The sequence below is a fragment of the Branchiostoma floridae genome, chromosome 10 (assembly GCF_000003815.2).
Source record: "Branchiostoma floridae strain S238N-H82 chromosome 10, Bfl_VNyyK, whole genome shotgun sequence".
Taxonomy (NCBI): domain Eukaryota; kingdom Metazoa; phylum Chordata; class Leptocardii; order Amphioxiformes; family Branchiostomatidae; genus Branchiostoma; species Branchiostoma floridae.
Genome location: NC_049988.1, coordinates 3,917,809 through 3,932,499, shown reverse-complemented (window position 1 = coordinate 3,932,499; position 14,691 = coordinate 3,917,809). Strand labels below are relative to the sequence as shown.

General features: G+C 43.0%; 2 protein-coding genes across 2 annotated transcripts in view; both read left to right on the top strand.

Moving 5' to 3' along the window:
* The window catches only part of LOC118424271 (mucin-like protein), a 12,276-nt gene extending 5,052 nt beyond the window's left edge, over window positions 1-7,224 (top strand). The window contains exons 8-18 of the mRNA XM_035832815.1: window positions 198-301; window positions 1,531-1,624; window positions 2,799-3,017; window positions 3,653-3,839; window positions 4,244-4,313; window positions 4,665-4,959; window positions 5,279-5,529; window positions 5,941-6,109; window positions 6,336-6,596; window positions 6,762-6,943; window positions 7,060-7,224. Coding sequence (XP_035688708.1) covers window positions 198-301; window positions 1,531-1,624; window positions 2,799-3,017; window positions 3,653-3,839; window positions 4,244-4,313; window positions 4,665-4,959; window positions 5,279-5,529; window positions 5,941-6,109; window positions 6,336-6,596; window positions 6,762-6,943; window positions 7,060-7,224 — 1,997 coding nt within the window. The remainder of the gene's footprint in view (window positions 1-197; window positions 302-1,530; window positions 1,625-2,798; window positions 3,018-3,652; window positions 3,840-4,243; window positions 4,314-4,664; window positions 4,960-5,278; window positions 5,530-5,940; window positions 6,110-6,335; window positions 6,597-6,761; window positions 6,944-7,059) is intronic.
* A 2,600-nt stretch (window positions 7,225-9,824) lies between these two features.
* On the top strand, window positions 9,825-14,200 carry LOC118424270 (fibulin-1-like). The gene is made up of 7 exons (XM_035832813.1): window positions 9,825-9,954; window positions 10,306-10,443; window positions 11,015-11,140; window positions 11,496-11,621; window positions 13,057-13,136; window positions 13,375-13,462; window positions 14,100-14,200. The coding sequence occupies exons 1-7, from the start codon at window positions 9,825-9,827 to the stop codon at window positions 14,198-14,200; spliced, it is 789 nt and encodes a 262-aa protein (XP_035688706.1).
* The last annotated feature ends 491 nt before the right edge of the window (window positions 14,201-14,691 follow it).

The following is a 14,691-nucleotide window of genomic DNA, read 5'->3' as shown; positions in this document are numbered from 1 at the left end:
CTTCTGGCGAGTTTTTACCCCCCTCGCCACTTACATCGGCTACATATAGCGGCGACAAGCAGAACTCCAATAAGAAGCTTTGAGGAAAATGTCTGTCAGACATTGAAACGTCAGTAGGCGAGATTAACTTGTTGTGTAAAAGAAACCTCTTCCACCTCCCCTTACGCACACTCTTCACATTCATCCCATCAAAACAGCTTACGAACCAGTGTGGGCTCTAGTTGTTACGTGGACCAGAATTGCCCCCGACTGCAGCGACTATGGCAACGGGCTGTGTCCTCTGCCACACGACCAACTTCCAGTGAGTACTTTTTTTTTAAATTTCGTTAGATTTAGTTCAACAATTAATCTAATATAATCTAATATTGCAAGAGTGATTGTCAGATCCATTTCATTACTAGTCTGTTGGCTAATTTATGGCTAACAGATAATTACTGTAATAGATACTGTAATATTGGATATTTGAAGAATTGAGAATTACAAAAGTACATACAAAGACTTGTCTAGATCGCCAGTCTTAAGTAGTCTCTATTAACGGTTGACTACTTCGGACAGGCTCCAGTATAATTTCGGACATCAAGTTTAGTTCCGGAAAACCTTAATCATTTGAAAATAGGTTTATGAATGAATTGGTATTCGTAAGTATGATATAAGGATAATGAATATGAAAGTTTCCGTTAGATGTCTCCAGGCTCAGGTTCCCCAGAATTCTGGATTTGTCCCTGGAGACAAATTTCAATCCATATATTGATAATCATTTGATATAATCTATTTATAAATTATTAAGGTTTTCCAGAATGAAACTGGATGTCCTGAATTATACGGGAGCCTGTCTTTGCCAATGCCTCTAGTCAAAGTCAACTGTTGTTCTTGTCTCTTTGAACTAGTTGAACTGTAACATCCAACACAAACAATGGACTAAACCAAATTTTCGACTGAACAGGTCCAGTTTTTGTCAATCCATTGTTTCTGTGACGTCAAATTATGCAGATAAAACACGTGACTCGATGAGCAGTGGATCATAAGTTGCAGGAAGTCAATGGAGCCCACCGTCACTGTTCAGGGATGGTTGTTAAGATTCTTTGATCCTCTAGCAAAAAGTTTGGTTTTATGTCCAAGATTTTTCGCTTTGTCCAGTGAGACTGATTGTCCCGGTGCATCTAAATGTATATGTTGGTAAACTTCTGAGGTTGTTGAGGGAGTTTGTGCTCAAGAAACCTGGTCTTAAGTGATCTCTCAGTCTCCCCAATGTAGGTTTCTTTGGGATCAAAGAAGCCATTTACATCAGAGCTATACAACAATCACCTAACAGAGACGGTGGGTGCCATAGACTTCCTGCAACTTGTGATCCACTGCTCACTAAGTCACGTGTTCTATCTGCATAACGTGACGTCACGTCAACAGTGGATTGCTCATTCCTCGATAAAGAGTGGTGCTGTGCAGTCGAACTTTTTTGTCTAGGATATTACAGTTCAAGAATGACCTCTAACAACATAGATGAACTTAAGTTGTTTGCTTTTTCATGTATAGGTGAACAATTTCCAGTTAGTCATCTCCACAGATGGAACCCTGTCTTTCGCCAGTTTTATTTATCCAGATGCTGGACAGCAGTGGGTCAGCCCAGGTAAGACAAAGGGAATTCAGACTGTCCACAAATAATTAGTCAAGAGACGATTTTGCTAAAAATTATTTCATTTTTTGTTTATCATTTATAACGTTACATCTTTCGTTAATCATTTGCATTTGGGCAAAAATCCTGCTATCAATGGATTTAACGTTGTTGTCATATTTACAAAGCCCAAAAGGTATAAAATTGTGTGAGATCGTCTGGCGTAATCGGCAGCGCTTTGGGCTCAGTGTCCAGAGTTAGAAACGTGCCATGTCACCGATTTGTGCTCTTTGGAAAGGCACTTTACACGACTTTCCTCACTTCACTTCAGGTGAAATTGAGTATCTACCTTTGAGTTCGTCCCTCCGATAGGACGTTAAATTGAGGTCCCGTATTTGGGGAGAGACATACCCCGGGCACGTAAAAGAACCCACCGCACTTATTGAAAAGAGTATGGGCCCATCCAGGTGTGAGTGGATCAAACCATTCCGGCTTAAATGGGCTAGGTAATTTTCCGAGCAGCCCTCGTAGCCCCTGCTTCACCTATTGCATCAGTTAGTCCTCACTCATAGTGAGCAACACACTTTTCCCACGCGGCACCCATGATAGATTAAAGACGAGGTCAATGAGGCAAACAGACGAAACATATTTCTAAAATCATCTCCCATTTAGTGTTTCCCCAGACTTCACAAATTTTCACAATATAAGATCAAATATTATAACTAGTGTTATGCTGCGAAATATGTAGCAATTTAGACTCGCGTACTGATCCCATAGTAACTTAAGAGATGCAAAATACAAACATGTGCAAACATAATAATGCAAATATGTGACCGACATGCAGCCATTCTGGTCAATTTTCTAATTTTCATGCTATCATCGGTTGAACTGCTAATTAGGATTGACAGCCTCATTGAACTCGTTTTAGATCTATCATGGCTGCCGCGTAAGAAAGGTGTATTGAGATGGTCTCAATCATTCTGTTTCTGACCTAGGGCGAAGAGATCCTGTTACAGTTACAATGTAACCAGTAGCCTTGGAGTGGCCTTCGAGTCTCACCTTGAAATAACCTTCAGGTCTTGTTAGAAAAGGTTCATACATATACGCTCTAAGCAGGTACATGCCAAATTTACATTTTGGCGAAATGTAAGCATATATCACATTACTTAACTCTAATGACGCCACACAGATGAAGCTAAAGCTGGAGGTATTGACCGCCCGAATAAGAACTTCATCGCTGTCGGTGGCTACAGCGCTGGGGACAACACAACCACTGAAGGTTTGGTGTACAAACCTCCTTGGGTGAGCAGTGGTACCGGTGTAGATTTCTCGGGAAAGGACCGGCTAATCAGCCCTCCCGGTTGGCCTTTCAATGTGTCCATGAGAAATCTGCACAGGGTTAACGAAGGTAAGCAACAGTGCGTCAAATTAAAGTGTTAGAATGCAATATTAAAACAAGTCTACAACAAACAATATCAAAACCGAACGTTTCGCTACAGTACCAAAACACGCCTACTGAACTGATACCATTTCTTTGTCATATAAAGATCTGCCCACATACAAAATATAAGATCCATTTATGCGTTCTGCAGTTATCTTGCTGACAAACATCCCTTTGACATACAAACGGCAGTAAATACAAACCCTCCGTTTCTCGGAGGCAAAAAATTGATTAAGTGAAGACCAGGACTGATATTTTTTAAAAGTGTCAGAAAGCCGAATGAGATTTCTTCAAAGAATTTTGCTTAAAATAATATAGATAGCTTTATTGCACAACAATTGTACGGGGTACAAAGTATGGCATCTACATATAACTACAGTTCTATAACTTAACGCTAATCTAACTAATACAGAAGTTGTAGTATGGGATAAGTTTCTTACAGTCATTGGAGGCTTTTGACGTGCACTGTTTAAGAGTTAAATTATGATTTCGTCCGCTAAGATCACGAAATTAATGACACATAGATTACCCTTATTATTGATGTAAATGTTTTTAAAAGCGTGTTGAATGTGAACTGAACTGAACTGAATGTGATCTTGAAGGTGAAGGAAAGTGGCAGTTTGCGCTGCAGGAAGAAAGTGACCCTTCCCCCCAGCCAGGTGTAGTGAGCTGTTCCCAGTGGCTGAGGCGCCAGGAAGTAGAGGACCCAAGGCTGCTGTTTGGGTACGACGAGCTCCCATCGGTCGGGTCCTGTCCCTGTTTTGCCGAACAGGCTTGGCATGACGCGACGTAAGTCCCACATAGGATGACAGTTTTCCATATCTTATTTTCCTTTCAGAATATACAAACAAACTGACCGTCGCTCAGTATAACATACAGTAACATACAGTATAACATACTGTAAATGCATTTAAATACGCGGGATTTAATTTCACGGTAGCGGGAAAAAGAACTTTTCGCGGTGGTTTTAAGTTCGCGCTAGCACCATACCTTGTAGTCTCTTACTGCCATGGAAAAATGGTCTCGGTGGTTTTAATTTTGCGTTGAAGCATCCACCGCGAAAACCGCGAACCACCGCGAAAGTTTCTGCATTTAACATCCTTAATAAGATTAACACCGGAAATGTTTTTGTTGCAATACATCATTTTGTTCTTGGCAACAATTTCGGATGTAACGTTACCATCTTCTTGTAGGTACAACCTTCCAAGCTCCATTTCGTCGAGACCGACGTGTGCGACCAGCCGACGCCGAGTCCACGCTTTTGTGGGTGGCGAAAGATTCACAATGTCACGAATGTGCTGCTACGAGAGGGGACACTGGTGGACGCAAACACGACCGTTTCATATTTTTTGGAGCCAAAGTAGGCCGCGGCTGAGCGGGGGAGCTATTCAGAGCGGGATACATGGTGGACATCTCATAATTGTGAGTATGTGTCTAAGAAGCATCTGACATTAATCAATTTAATGTTGATTCAAATGTGATCACATGATGAAACACTGCTGTACGTTACGAAGTTGAAAAAAAAATGGCACAAGAGAAGAAAACGGCCGAACACTGCAGTCCTAGTTGTGAAAGGATCTTGAGCTAACATGAGGTAAAATTTTCTATTCACAGAATAACAAGGCTGAGGATGAAGCTGCCTTCCAAAGCTGCTGTATGGATGCAGAGACAGAGCGGAATGGCTGGTACTGTGACAGGTTTGTGATGCATCGCCCGCTCACCTCCCTACCACAAGCAGACTGCACAAATTACGGCGTTCATATTCCATGGAGAATGGTTTCGAGGGGTGATCCCCACCTTACAACAATGGACGGAAACAACTACTCGTTCAACGGACTCGGAGACTTCCTTCTCGCAGATGTTAACAACAGGGAATATCAAGTACAATGTAGGATGTCGCTGGCTACAGGTACATTTCTCTAATGTTTTAAACGTAACGGCCCTACCAACTTTGGTTTTACATATAATCGCTGGCTAATGCTGTACAAGAACATTTAAAAAATTCTATGAAACTCAGGGGAAGTGTTTGTGCTCTGGCTGAGTGATCATTGTATGTTTTTGAGTCTGATATAGATTTATATATGAAGATTTTCAAACAATTCATGACAGTAAAACAGACAATGGAAATGCGGGGAGCAAAGAATGCCCAACTAAAGAAAATGTATGTGTGTGCTACTTTCATCTTGAATAAATTAAGTTGCAGCTAAATTTCATTCTATTGCCCTTAGGATCGGACCACGCCACTATGATAACCGCCATGATTGCATACCAGCGAGACAAACAGCCTGTGCAGATCCAGGTGGTGGGAGACTCCAGTCTTGAGCTGTACGTGAACGGCAGCCAGACGGATCTGTCTGTGTTTGAGGAGGAGGGGTACGAACTGGAGGTGGGAGACAACTCCCTGGTTACTCAGCCGGCAAACAACTCTCTCCTCGTCGTCTTCTTCAGCGGGATCAGTGTCAAGGCAACGACCAAAAAGGTGAGCTGTTTTTTTTAAAACTTTTTACCTCAGAGACTTGTTTATCATATGTGTTGCACAGTGAAACATTAGATCCTTCCATCCATTTGTCAATCATATCTACAGATTTTCATCATAACGACCGAAAAAATACCCCCTTCGCATTCAACATTTGTGATATTGTTGAAATATATATGTTTTTATCATTTAACAACAGCAGCTGTGTTTCATGATGTATGATCAATGTTTGTCCAGTGCACCACTGTAAAGCAGTGTTAACTTAAGCCCACCCTATATATCAACCACTGTCAATTTTCAAAGGTCTTTTTTTTGTTTATTTGTTTGCTTGTCTGTTCTACTGATTTTCTCGCGCTTGGGATCTATCATCAATAACTTCAGAGCATGTTAACGTTATCTATTGTTTGACGCTAGGGAATGCTTTCTGTCGAGTTTTCCTCACCACCAGAGTTCAAGGGCAAGGTACGGGGGCTTGTTGGGAAGTTTGATGGAGATGAATCGAACGACTTTGAGAGCTCAAACGGAACCATTGTGCCTGTAGACGCATCAGAAAGACAGCTCTACGAAGATTTTGGCATCACCTGTAAGTCTTGCCATAAGACATTCATGACACATACAAATGTCTCTTTTACACATGAATTTCGCGCATGGGGGCCTTTTACTTTTGGTGCATGGTTCTTGCCTTAACTTATGCACGTCAAAGTGAACAGGTAGTTCTGGGTCTTGGTTGCTGTGTTGGGGCGCGGTTCTTGAAAGGCCAGTGGGGAAGATTAAGCTTTGTCAAATTTATTGTGCATCTAATCCTTCAGGGCAGCTTACCAGCGAAGATGGACCTCTGAAATCTTTGTTCCCCGACCATACCCGAGACTCCTTCAGGACACGGTCCACATTCTACCCCCATTTCACCGATGAGATCACGTTCAGCGACCCGGACCTGGAGACACGGGCTCGCGCCACCTGCAGAAACAACACCGACTGTTTGTTCGACATCAGTCAGACCGGAGATATCGAATTCGGCAACGTGCTGCTGGAAGCTGAGGAAGAATTCGACAATAGCAAGAAATTACTGAGTAAGTAAACACAGCTGAACCGGCTTTCTTCAATTTATAGAAGGGGGTACAGTACCATCATTAGAGATCCCCTAGGAAATTTACTCGACAACAATGACTCAACGCTAAAAATCGATTGATAGATACACTTGATACAAACCTAACTATAGATTATTATCACAACAGACATGTTCCCTCCCATTCTGACCGGACCGTACTCCGTGCACGCCACCGTGGGTGAGACAGTGACTGTGGTGGTCACAGCTGCCGACCCGACGACGCGTTTTCCCAGGTTCGTGCTCGGATCTGAGGTTCCCGATGCCGTGCAGCTTAACGTCAGGGAGTCGGAGGCAACCCTGGTCTGGCAGGTCAGTCACTTCTATAGCTACCTGTTCAAATCCGTCATGCATCTAGATATCTACTAGTTTTAGACAAACCTCAATTTTCACGATGTCTAATTTGCCTTTTCTTCTTGATCTTTCAGGTGGAGTCTGATTCTCCGTTTAAGCTTCAACTTGATGTGTACAACGCAGAGAACACATCAGCCCAGTACTGGCCGGTGGTCTATATGTGCCCCTGTTTGAATGGCGGCAACTGTAACTCGAGCGTGGATCCGGACCCATCCTTCGCTGGCGGCGAGAAGAAGTGAGTTTTCTTGCAATACTTCAAGTTCTTAATATCAAATGTTGAATGAGCAAAGTATAAATGGCGTTTATTTCTTTGTCTCCGGCATTCCTTCACTCTACTATTTTCCTGTACCATTCCCAGATTTCACAGTCGGACTTGTTCCTGTGCGGCAGGGTACACCGGAGAGCGTTGTGAGAGCCAACTTGACGCATGCCTGTACAACTTGAACCCTTGTTTCCCCGGGTCGGAGTGCACTGATCTCCCTCCGCCGGCCGGGCACGGCGCGGATGGATACACCTGCGGACCCTGTCCAGACGGCTACACTGGAGATGGCTTCAACTGTCAAGGTCAGAGACATGCCCCGAATAGTATCCTTTTCATTTCTTTTCATAGATCACTCAAAGTCAAATCTGCTCTGCCTCGTTGCATGTAGGAATTCTATATCAATAGTATTGAACGTATCTTGTAACGTCCCCCAAGATATACTTCCTCATGATACGGTACAATTTGAAGGGGTGCCCGTAGGAAATGTGGCCCCGGCCGGGCTCCGTAGCTACTGATTTGTCCCGGTGGACTGCAGAATACCACGCTAAGGCCCACTTTACATTACGTTTTTCGCGTTAGCGGGACTGGCGTTAGCGGGGCTGCGTTAGCGGGAGCCCCGTGTAAAGAGAGTTCCCGTTAACGTAGTCCCGCTAACGCCAAATTTTCTCCCGTCCACTCCGAAGCGTACGGCCGTAGGCTCAGCGGGAGTCCCCGTCAACGCCAAACTGCGTATAAAGAGAACACGTCGGGCTCGCGTTAGCGGGAACCAGGGTTTAGACGTTTAGCATAAAGCGCGCTTATTAGCATATGGCGCGAAAATGGTTGGGTACAGATTTGCAAAACATTGGAGGAAAATTGCCAGCAGCGATCATGTTCATAACGCTGGGTAAGAATACAGTGATAAGAAAACAGTCTCCCGATAGTTACTTTTTTATATACTAGTAGAATGAATGTCAACCCAAAAATCAACCAGAACTACGCAGAAAAAATAGTTTTCACGGCCTGCCTTTTCCGTAATGGCCACCTACGCAGGCTCTTTAATACGTCAATCGGGTCTGCAGTCAACCTTCAAAGCAGGCGGCATGTCAGCGAAAAATAGTCTCATTCTCACATTTTTGGACGACCTACTTTTGCACAATTTTCGTGGAAGAACTGTGAAAAAATATACAAGTTCGATTCCGAATATTTTCTCCTGCAATACATCGTTACGTTGTACCGAAACCAGAAGCCGCTATCTCTGCAAATTTTGTATGAAGTAATCCCATTACGCGTCTCCGATTTGCCGTTGCTATGACAGTGGTGGCCGTTGCTATGACATTGGTGGGGAAATTCCCGCCACATGAACTGCTGGCAGCTTGAGTTTTTACGTACGAGGTAGTTATTATACATGCAGGAATTATGCGTATATTCACGGTTATTTCAGTACGTAGCCATAATTTAGCAGGTCATCACTGAAAGAAAGGGATCTTCTATCAAACAGTTCGTTTGAAAGGGTTTTTAAGTGCTTTTTTATCGAAAATTTTGTGGTCGAAGTTACCGGAAGTGTCAGCTAAACAACGACGTAGTCAGGGACTTGTATTTCTCATGCAAGTCACGTATTTGAATTTTCAATCACTTGGTAGCGGTACGTAAACAAAAAATTAACGTTTGTTCAATATAACAACGTGCAGCTAAAAAAAACTTCGATCTTTACGGGTAGACTTTCACCAAGATTTTACATTCCACCGCGCGCCGCGGGTGTCCTGTCAGATTTCCGGGCGGTGTGTCTAAAGAGGTGCCGATAGCGGCGTCCCGATAACGGGAAATTTACCGCTAACGCGAAATATAGGTCGCTGCGCCTATTAGCTGCTGGGTCCCGGGGTGATTTTAACTCCAATCAAAAAAATCCAGGGGCCCGGCTGTGTTCCAAAATAGCCCGGTAGTCACAGTGTGTCCCAAGGGGACATGTAGGGGTCACACCCGAAAGTGTAGAAATACGGTACGCAAACTACCCGAAGGGGCCCTCTTTTTCCAAAATCGGACCGTAGCATTGTCATTAGCAACGTACGTCTCTGTATGTAAATGAATATTTAGGCGTCCCGAGTCCATGCTTAACTAAAGAAATATAATCCCTCTCGTAATAAGGAGGAAGTGAACTGAACTGAAGGAGGAAGTTGATACGTTTGCTTACTTCAAAAGATACAATCATGAGCTAGATAAACTCTATCCACTTAGACCGTGACGAGTGCGCAGGTGCAGAAGGAGACGTTTGCCAGCACGTTTGCAGGAACTTCCTGGGCGGGTTTGACTGCGTCTGTAACGACGGGTACAGTCTGGCGGACGACAAAGTGTCATGTGACGGTAAGTACGTGCTTGAAGAATCATCGTACATTAGATTTGTTAAAGTGAAACATGGTCACCAAAAATTGTGTTGAAGGAATTACTATGAATATTATATGAATAGAATAGGATGCGGGAGTGTAAGATAACATTTTCTACTTAACCACATTCCTACTATGATAAAATGTACTCACAGTCTTACATAAGTGTTGAAAAATTATGTGGCAAAAATGTTTCGGCAAAAATCTCTTTTTTTCCATGTTAGATGTTGACGAGTGCAACACTAACTTGAACAACTGCAGTCAGCTGTGTAAGAACACGGACGGGTCCTTTAACTGCGCCTGCTTGGATGGGTTTGACCTGAGCGCCGATGGCGAGAACTGTGAACGTAAGTTCCAGCACTGCTGAAGGGTGGCAAGAAATACATTCGCTTGATTGTTTATTTGCTTCCATCTCAAATGGTGGTTAACTTTAATCATCATACAGCCATGCAGTGTACGTAGTAGGTCTTCATTCTAATTGGTTACAGAGTCACAACGCCATAAGCATGGGTTAAGGAATAGGGAATTTTTTAAGCAACGCATTGATGATCGGCAAATAATGCGAACTCATAGAAATGATGGGATTTCAAAAAACTAACAATCGATAGCGAAACACATTAATGTCATCTTCCACTAAGAAGGTAAAGAAAAAGACTAATGTAACTGCACGATATATTTGATATCTGTTGTACCCACAGCTAGCAGCCCTTGCAGTAGTGCCGTGAATCCCGGATGTGATCCTGTACTTGGATGGTGCTTCGTGGACGATACCGGTACTGCCACGTGTTCTTGCCGGAAAGGCTACAAGCTGGGCACTGATGGTGTCACGTGTCACGGTAGGCAGATATAACGTCATAGCCTTGAATACATTTAGTGATGTGAGTACATTGATGTATAAGAAGATTGCCACATGTACAGTCGTACACAATTAAGAGAATATAATCTTTAATGGGGGCATTCTACTCCAGAAGGGAGTGTTATTTTCCGATATACTTCAGGAAGTAATACATGTATACTACTTCACATAATACGATTAAGTACCCACTAGTCCCACGAGCATCAAAAAGCTTACAATCTTCTACTAAACTCCCCAATTACCCTCCCTGTAATCAAATTACTCAATCTCAACCTATGGTCGAATACAATGTGCCTGACGACGTTTGACTAAAGTTGGGTTACAAAACTGATTTCTGGGGCGATAAGAAAAAATTGTCTTGTTATATGTTCTTTGATATCTTATGAGTAATTGGGCTTCTTGGTGTGCTTAGTGCCCCTATTTATTCCGAAAATATACACGATGAAAGACGTGTCTATATGTAAATGGAATGCATGGGTGAAAACTGTAATGTTTTAATTAGTGTCATATTGTACTATTCAAAAGTATTAAAGTGCAATGTGTTCCAACAGATGAGGACGAGTGTTTGACTGGAAATCATCATTGTGAGCAACTGTGTAACAACACCGCTGGCGGCTACAACTGTTACTGCATGGACGCGTACTATACACTGGTGAACTATGGTGTGAAATGCATAGGTATTTAATGTATTCTTATTCTCCAAGTAAGGATAATTCCATTCAAGATATTGGCCAGTGTTTTATCGCATGTTTTCTTCCCCCTATATCAATGTTGTTTTAATAAACACAGACTATTCATGGACACAGACAGAGTGACATCTTATTTTGTGTGGTATTAAAGGTTACCGTTAGCATATTACTGGCGAAAAAGTTCTTAGAAGCAAGATGAGTTTAATTTAGCTAACTTAAAGTGATAGAAAATTCACCAAAATGTTATAGTCTGATGAATGTATCTGGTACAACACTATAGGTTAGAAAAGGTTGATAGAAGAAGTGATGCAAGAGATATGGTTTTTGTTTTTGCTTTCAATAGAAATCGACGAATGTTCTGAGGGATATGACGACTGCACCGAGCACGAGACGTGTGTGAACGAGCCGGGATCCTACCATTGCGAATGCCGGGAGCACACTGTTGAAGTGAACGGTGTCTGTTTGCCTTGTAAGTAGAATCTTCCGTTACTTATCTATTTCGCTTTGTATTATTATTTTTCATTCATATACATCCATATATGTCTTTCCTTAGACCTAATTATTAAGAGTTATTAACTGAGGAAAGGAAGATTTTTTTCTTATATAGCTAATGCAAACTGACACTGACATTGTCAAATACTCGGAATCCAACCAGTCCTACGAGTGTGTATTGCTAAGTATTAGACGATATTCAATGCACGGCTTTCCTTTTCATATACCCTTGCATATGGCATATGTATGGTTAGGAATGGAGGCCTGTGCTTGGTCCATAATATTGGTTACATGACACTACTAGTACTAGTACTAATACCCCCTTTCCACTAGGACGGCGCTCTCGCGGCGCTCTCTCTGCGACCTCAAATTGGGAAGAGCGCGGTGAGAGCGCGGTGGGATCGCCAAGGTCGCCATGGGAGCGCGAAGAGAGCGCGGTGGGAGCGCCAAGGTCGCCATGGTCGCCATCACCACCGCGACTGTTTTGAACCTACTCAAAACAGTCGCCGTGAGAGCGCCGTGGACGGTGATCCAACGATGAGCGCAGAGAGAGCGCCAAGAGAGCGCGCAGCGAACGCCGTGAGCGCCAACAGAGCGCACAGCGAGCGCGGTGAGCGCAATAGGTCTCAACAATGGTTTATGATGCCAATTTAGCTAGGACGGCGCTCTCGCCGCGCTCTCTCTGCGCTCTTAACTGCGGTTTGTGAAGAAGTATATTTGACATATAGACAGAACCCGGAGAAATGTCCAAAATGTACCGGTGATGAACAATTAAACAAACTGAGATGGAATAAGCAAGGTTTAAAAACAAAGGTTTATCATTTCTCAACTAATTTTTGAATTTCAACATGATGACATTAGGTTTTCTTGTTCTCCATCTGTACATTTAGATTATTGAAGTCCCATTTTCAATTAAATTGAAGTGTTTCGGTGTTGTATGATTTACACCAATAACGTGGCATGATAAAGATATTTATGGTGAACAAGCTACATGACAGATTTAAGAAAAAACAGCAAGAGAAACGTGTATATTTCAGTCTGAGTGACTGTACATTAACCAAAATTGGATTTGTTTACAGCCTTGATTTTATACTTTGAATGTTATGTATGACGTAAAAGGATGACTTCAAAGATACCAAAATACACTATACGTCAAAAGATTCGTTCTTTATCTCTGAAATTCGTTGAGTAATCTTTCGAATCTTTGCTAGCTCATAAAAAGATGCTGACATTTGAGTTTTTCGTCGCGGTGAGAGCGCGCTGGGGTCGCCGGAGCGATTCCACTAGAGCAGCTTTTTCCGGCATCGCGGCGCTCTCACCGCGCTCTGGCCAATTTTCCATCGCAGCGAGAGCGCCGTGAGAGCGCCGTCAAGTGGAAAGGGGGCCTAACCATTATCTGCCATATGTTGCAGACACAACCACAAGCCCCGATACAGAGAGCATCATCGAGATCAACACTGTAGTAATTGAAATCGCGTCGGTGGTGAGCAAGGTATAGTATTCCTAAAATCCATTTATTCCTTCTAGAATTTAGGGGCAAGCATGATATTTGTGGCAATGTTTTTGAAACGATATGTAAACTACACTGTCAGCCATTTGATATTTGCACAACTTTGAAAACAAAACAGGTCGACAACAACACTTACCTCGAAGCAATCCTTTGGTTATACACACATGTACTGTAAAGAAAAACATTTTTGGTTGATCTTTTCGGTTATGTTAATATTCAGGTACTTGATCAGCTGCCTACGTTCAAATCTGCGTTTGCCACGGAAGCTACCGACTTCTGCAGCCAACAGGCGGACCGGATCCCTGCATGTAGGGAAGAGGAGGGAGACAGAGTGCGACGATCGTAAGTTAGTACATGAAATGTGGTCCAAATGAATTCGATTGTCACAATCCTTGTAGATCCACTGCATTGATGGTTTTGACATTTGCACCTATCACCATCTAGCAATACCTTTCGACACAATTCAATGTTTAGAACGGCAATTATAGATTTTGATTGAACTAATTTAAACTTTCAGCCATCATTCTTTATGAACTATGGTGCCATGTTAGCGTGACGGTCATGGCATTTGGCCCAGAACCCAGAAGTCCTGGGATTGAGCCCCGACATGCTACCGATGTTGTTTGCTTGGACAGTCACTTTACACGAATTTCCTCACGCCACCCAGACCGATATGAAAGTGGGCACCAGACTTTGATTGGGGAGGTACAATGTAGGTTAAATATGTCGGAAGATGAGGGTTGTGCTCTACCCTCAAATACCGTACCTAAGACACAGTGGATAACAACCCACTGCCGCTGCAGCCTCAAATAGGCTCTGAGGCTGAGTTGATCTTTTACTGAGTGATGGCATTGGTACCCATAGGAAAAAAGTACCATTGATCACATAACGAGTGATTTTGTATCGTTGTTGTAATGTTGAACTATTCTTTTCGCCTTACCCCAGGTACAGTCCCGCTGTGTTCCTCCAAGAAGACGTTCACGTCACCGAAGGTTATCCCAAACTCGCTTCCGACCAAACCCACACCACCCTCGCCTTCTTCCTGACCTACCCTGGCAGGGAAGACTCCAGGCCGGTACCTTTGGACATCGTACAAACGGTTCTCCAGCAGTCTAAGTCCCAACTTGAAGCAGCGCTTGGTGGCAAGACTTTCACCTACATGGGCTCGCTTCATGACTACCTGGCGGATGAGGTGACCCTTACTACCGCCTACGCTGGCCCTGCACAGACAGAGGACACACCATTCCCGGTGCTTTATGTAGCCATCGGTACTACGGTCTTCATTGTCATTGTCATGTTTGGCATCGCAGCTTGCCTCTGGTAAGGAAATGTTGTTTTCCGATTTTTAGATAGTAGTAAAATTTTGTTATGAATATTCAATTTCATTTAAATCCCTATTATATAGATCCATTTTGATGCATAAAATATATTTCTGACACCTTTACCGTGATAGTCGAAAGTGCTTGAATTTTGTAGAAGACTCTAATGCAAAGATTGTCTACTTTTGTATTCATCTCAAGGGTTAAGAAGAAGAAGA